The 6,328-nt window shown below is 33.6% G+C and overlaps 1 protein-coding gene across 1 annotated transcript; it reads left to right on the top strand.

Moving 5' to 3' along the window:
* Positions 1-3,223: 3,223 nt before the first annotated feature.
* On the top strand, positions 3,224-5,392 carry LOC143584900 (2-hydroxy-palmitic acid dioxygenase MPO1-like). The gene is made up of 4 exons (XM_077066826.1): positions 3,224-3,626; positions 4,654-4,716; positions 4,969-5,040; positions 5,238-5,392. The coding sequence occupies exons 1-4, from the start codon at positions 3,279-3,281 to the stop codon at positions 5,352-5,354; spliced, it is 600 nt and encodes a 199-aa protein (XP_076922941.1). The 5' UTR covers positions 3,224-3,278; the 3' UTR covers positions 5,355-5,392.
* The last annotated feature ends 936 nt before the right edge of the window (positions 5,393-6,328 follow it).

The raw sequence follows: 6,328 nt of genomic DNA, 5'->3' as shown, positions 1-6,328 counted from the left end.
CAAGCTCATACCCGGTTATAAATGTCACATCCCAAACCCGTCCCTAACCAGTCGGGTTTTAATCGGGGTAATTCCCGTCGGGTTTCGGTTTCTCCCATCGGGTGTTCGGGTTTCCTATCGGGTTTTGACAAAATACTCGTTGGGTATACTCGGCTCAAAACCCGTTGGGTTTCTGCTGGGGTTTTGACAAAATATAACTAACTGATTACAAAGATGGTTACCATATAGGTTAAAGTATCTCAAATAATTGACATAAAACAAGTTTCGACAAATAATATATTTGGAATATAGTATAATATATATATAATAAGCTATATCGGGTACATCGGTGGTATATAATCAGGTAAATAGGTCTATGTTATCAGGTAATCGGGTCGGGTAATTGGGTATATTAGAAATCCCAACCCATCCCAAACCCTAACGGGTCGGGTATTACCCGTCCCATTTATGTCAGGTTTCGGGTTTTCCCATCGGGTTCGGGTTTCATTGCCATCCCTAATTTTGAACAAAACAACCATCAAATCTTATAATACTTGTTGCTCACTCTTCTTCCCTACCTAAACACATGCATTTTAAACCACGCTTAGACAAAACCTTACATCGTCAAAACGTTTTACGCCTATGTGACGTCTAACATTTCAAAGTTTATAAAAAACAAGTGTAGTGGTAAAATGGCCACAACTCTTTTACAATGCAATCATTAATTAACCTCTCTCTCTCATACACACACACAAATGCTTCATTGCAATGCCGTGTACACAAAATCACAAAAATGATAGCCAAAACTTTGGGGGGTGGGGGGGGTGGGGGGGGGGGGTGTTCAGGCGTTCCACCCACAAAGCTCGACTATGCTTGGTTTTATTTCCTACATTAGTTATATTATTGATTGCTATTTTTGTTTGTAACCTCTAACATTCATATTCATAAATCTCTTATTTCTAAACCTTTTATCCAAAACTTATCTTTAGTTTAATTAATTCTTTGTGAGTGAAGGCCCCCATTCTACCTTAAACCCAATAAAATCACAAAATATTCATTTGAAAGAAAAGAAACACACACAAACACCAACAAACAAAGAAAATTTGAAATGACAAAAAGGTGATAAGATCTTGATAAAAGATTGAAACAATCTCAAAAAGTGAATGAGTTAGGGACCTCCTTCAACTTGCAAGATCCCATGGGACCCTTCACATATCATGTTCTCATCCATATATATCACCATTATCATTTTTTGTACATGCAACATCCATTTCTAACCAATAATGTACAAAGAAACCATTTCCACATTTAGAAATCTAGGTCCCACATATTGACTCATCTTCTACAACATCTTCTTTCCATAATGAGAAACAAATTTCATATTGATGTGAGCTACATTCATAGAGTTGATACATTCATCCATGTTCTTGCATGTGAAGACAAGATATGTGTAATGTAGCCAAGAATGACTTGCCGGAGATAATCCAGTTCGATTGTTTAAAAGATTTGCAATATTTTCATGACAGTCTCAACTTCCATCTTCATAAATATTACATGTTTTAGCATTTTAACTGGTTTTTAATAATAATACTCATGGTTAATGATTACATTATCGGCGAGTTGTCCTTGGCTACATATCTATCCGGTACTTACATGCAAGAACTATGGTGAGAAGTTATCTATGTTGGAGGAAGGAGGATGTCACATATGAAGTACTTATTATTATGGTAAGTCATTTTTGATTCATTATTAATTTTTACTTTTTAAGTATTTTTCATTATTTTAATTTTAGATTTAGTTCTGTTTAAATGTCTCTTCACACTATTTGTGAATCTCCTTGAATGCAGCTTGTGCCTTGTGGGCTTGAGTTTTACAATTTTAGTTAGTGAGGTATCCTATTAAAAAAATAATATCCATCAAGTAGTTAGTTAGAAAAATCTAAATAACTCATAAGATTATGTTTTTAATTATATTTTAAGCCATAAAAAACTGACACGTAAATAATAGTTTTAAAAATGTATAGTTGTATAATTTACTTGAAAGTCTTGAACGCGGAATAGTGTAGAAACACAACTACACGATGACGAGGTAATAGAGGAATGTGTCAGTCCCACTTAGCTTACGAAGACCCAACAAGCATAAGCACATGGCGTACTCACTTTTGAACCCTACCCTACCAAGTTCCTATCAGCATTCGGGTTAGGTTTTCTCTCCAATAACCAGTTCCATACACAACTTAACCCTTTCGTCTTAACCTATTTTTTTAAAAAATAAAAAATAAAAAAATAAAACTGATTTTATGCACCTTTAATATCACACATGACATATATCCAATCTAACTAAGGTGTAGCTAATTTTCTTTCACCTCCATCAATTTTCCCATCTAAAAAACTTTGTGTTTTAAAAGTTCTTTTATGTAAGGTGGTCCAAAGCAATTACAAAAGAAAAAAAAACTATTGTAAATAGAGGTGCATAAAATACCCATTTTTGGACCTGACTAGGAACCGGTTGCTATCCGTACCTGACCCGCGGGTACGAACAGGTATTGGGTTTCTCCCGAACTTGTACCCGAAACCGGACCCGACCTGGATCCGCCGGAACTGGTTTCACCTTTACCCTGTCAAAACCTGACCCAAAAAAACTAGTCAAATACCTGACTATACCCTAAACTGGTTCCTACCCGACCTGGTTTTGAGTTTTTTGACCTTCCAGTTCCTACAAAATACCCGGTTTGTGCACCTCTAACTAGAGGTGTACAAAACCTGTTTTTTCCAGACCGAACCAGTTTGGGTTTTGCATACCGGTTTAACCCAAACCGGTTCGGTTTAGAAATTGGTTTCAGTGTAGAACAAGTTGAACCGATCCAAACCAGTTCGATTTGGTTTTTAAACCCGGTTTTAGGCAAAAAAAAAAAAAAGGTTTTTAAAACCGGTTTGATTGTAAATCACTACACGAACCAGCTCGGTTTGTTTTAGGAACTGGTTTGACTAAAACCGGTTTTAGATTTAAACCGCTCCGCCCCGGTTCGGTTTCTGGTTAACCGGTTCTTTTTACACCTCTACCTCTGACTGTAGATTTGTTAACATGAACTAGTTGAGATGCAATGGGCCTAACACTATACACTATACTTTGTAAGCCCAAAGCATCTAGCCCACTTTAAACCACACCACATGTCATCATGCATACACTTCAAACACATGACTTTCACAAACATCTAATCTAATAAGCATCTAAAGCATCTAACCACTATCTATTTCTTTATTATCTTTTTTTATTTTTTTTCCCAAAGTTTTTCAAGAATGGTGTTTCTTGATCTTGAAAAACACTTTGCTTTCTATGCATCTTACCACAACAACCCAATAAACATCATAATCCACATGATATTTGTTTGGCCAATATTTTTCACTGCTGTTGTTCTTATTAATTTCATACCAACTCCGTTTGATCTTCCTAGCATTAGTTTTTGTTTATTTGGGATTAATGTTATCATGGTTTTTAACTTTGGGTTTTTGTTTACTTTAATATATGTTGTGTGTTATGTTTGTTTTGATGTTAAAGCTGGTTCTTTGGCTGGTTTACTTTGTTTGTTTTGTTGGGTTGCTGGTTGTGTTCTTGGAAGTCAACTAGGGTTTCAAGTGGCATGGAAGGTAATATTTTAATTTATTAATTATTTGATATTATGATATTGATATTGATGTTGAATTAGATTTGGTGGTTGTTTTTTTTATTATTTTTTTAACTGGGATTTATTATGTTGGTGATGATGAATTAAGATGCCAAATTGTTTACTTTTTGCCTTAATTGATTAGCTATATTTGTTGACTTCTTTCACCAGCTGTGGGGGTGTGCATGGTTCAGTTTGAACTAAAACGTTCAGTTTTGGTTATTTTGGTTTTGCAATTTGAGTTTGAAAATTTTCTGCTGAAATAAAAATTTTGGCACAAAATTATATATGTTTAGGCCTAAATCATTTTGTTAATTAATAACTGACCGGTTATTATACATTTAGGCTAAAAAAATATTTGAGTTATGTATTTATTAAGTTTTTATTAATTATTTAAAATAAAAAATATTAAAATCTATAACTCCGGTTCGTTCTTTTTTCAGTTTTCATTACATGTAAAACCCAAACCCAACCGTAAGATCGGGGTTTACAAAAACATAAAACCATACCGTCAGTTTTGTTTTAGTTTGGTTTTTTTAGTTTGAGATCGGTTTTTTCAATTTCATCCACACCCCTAACGAGCATATAATAGGTTGCTTATTTGGTTATAAAATTAGATGAATTTTAATAATCCCAACTACGATCCGTTATCGGGTGATAATAATCTATACCGACAATGTGACTAATGACAGTCTAACTTTTGCTTTTGCTACTACAATTCCACTCTAATAGAGAAGCTTGTACCTCTATATGCCCCAAACTTTTATTTATGTCGTTTCAAAACAGTTTACAACATTTTGATTGAATAAAAACCAGTCACTTGTTCGTTAGTGGCATATGGAGTTCCTTCTCTGTCAGATATAAATAATTCATAGCCGGCAAGGTGGTGATATATGAATAATTTTATTCAAATTTGCCTATAAAATATAAGTATCATTGATTATGATCTACAAATACCTCCGTTGCGACATTATTGTAGCGTATACGATTAATGGCTATGAGCATTTCAGGTTGTTCTAGTTGTGCAATTGATTTCATGGACCGCGCAATTTATAGGGCATGGGCTATTTGAGGTTAGACCAGTTAAGTTTCATTGAAGTCATAACTCATAAGTCCTAAGAAAATCGCAACATTTGTTTTTTCGATGTATATTTCAGGTTAACGTAATAACGTTACATATTTGTTCGTTATCACGATTCTATTATTCGTCTTTAATAAATTTTGCTCAAACAAACGGGTCGAACAACTTAAACCATGTGTCAAGTCTAATGTATATAATTTTTGTTCTTAAACTGCATATGCTTCTGATCAAATAATATTTGCAGCGAAGAGCACCGGCTCTTCTTGACAACCTTTTGCATGCCTTTTTGATGGCCCCGTTCTTCGTTTTGTTTGAGGTTATATATATATATATTTCTTTCTGCATTTTGAAACTTATAATTAAAATTGGAATTTTACTAATAAGTTTTTTAACGTTTGAATAATAAAGTTATGCTTGTTCACCGGTAAAATAATCAAATTTTTTTTATGATTAATTATGCAAGATTAATGTTAAGCTAGATATTATCTTACAATTTTTTTTTTATTAATTTAGGCACTTCAGATCTTTTTCGGGTACGAACCATATCCAGGATTCCGAGTTCGTGTTGCATCGATGGTAGATGCTGAAACCGAAGAGTGGAGTAACAAGAAGGCTAAATTACTACCTTAGTATATACTTAACACGTCTTTAATATTATTATGCTAAAAATGTATCGATTAGATTCTTATCTAATCTCATGAACGTTTTGAACTTTAATCATTAATCGACCGACGCATATTTGCAATGCTGTGTGTTTTCAAGAATTTTGTCACTCTGGATTGTTGGTTGGTTGGGTTACAGGTTGAAGCTGGAAAGGATTTTTTACGGGTCAAATCCAACCCGTAACAATCTTTTTTAAAATTTTTTTGTCTTACATCACATATTACATATTAGATCGTAGCAGTAGCTTTCTCTCTAAGTGAGATTTTACTATTAATGCAAGTATAAAAGAAATATAGGCATGCCCCGCCCATAACCAATACAGGGCTTGGCCACTGTCACGGGCCCATTTTCGACGGGAGCCTGAAATTTTTTTATTTTATATATTTAAATAAAATATGTTTACATAAAGGGTCTAAACATGGGCCTAAAAATTAAATCAAAAGTCCAAATATAAACAAAACAATTAGTTGGGCCTATGGGCCTAAGTCCTAATAGTTATAATTAATTGATAAATGATCTGGGCCCAACCATTTGCAACATTAACGATCGTAATCAAAATTTCAAGAGTCACAAGGGCTGAGGAGCACTCGTCTTGTAACAATAAAAATTAGACAATACCCATTTTTTATACTTGTTTTGGGTAGTCGAAATCTCGAAGACGGGTCTGAATATAAGAATTTTGCAATTGAAATTTTTTTTAAGTACATTAGTATTTTATTATTTAAAAATCTTGAAGACGGGTCTGAATATAAAATATTTTTATACACAGAACAATGTGCATGAATGGGAACAGACAACTCAAGTAAGTACATAAGTATTTTATTATTTAAAAATGTACTGCTTAAATAAGTTCCTAAGACATGTCTTATGAGAAATAAATAGAGCCAAAGTACTATGTAGCAGTTTTCAAAAGTTGTACCACTGTAAATTAGTTATTATCC

This window comes from Bidens hawaiensis, unplaced genomic scaffold (assembly GCF_021521415.1).
Source record: "Bidens hawaiensis isolate Kalapana, Puna unplaced genomic scaffold, B.hawaiensis_p1.1 tig00033486_1, whole genome shotgun sequence".
NCBI classification, from domain to species: Eukaryota; Viridiplantae; Streptophyta; class Magnoliopsida; order Asterales; family Asteraceae; genus Bidens; species Bidens hawaiensis.
Note: the sequence above shows the minus strand (reverse complement) of the source record. Positions and strands in the feature narration are given on the sequence as shown.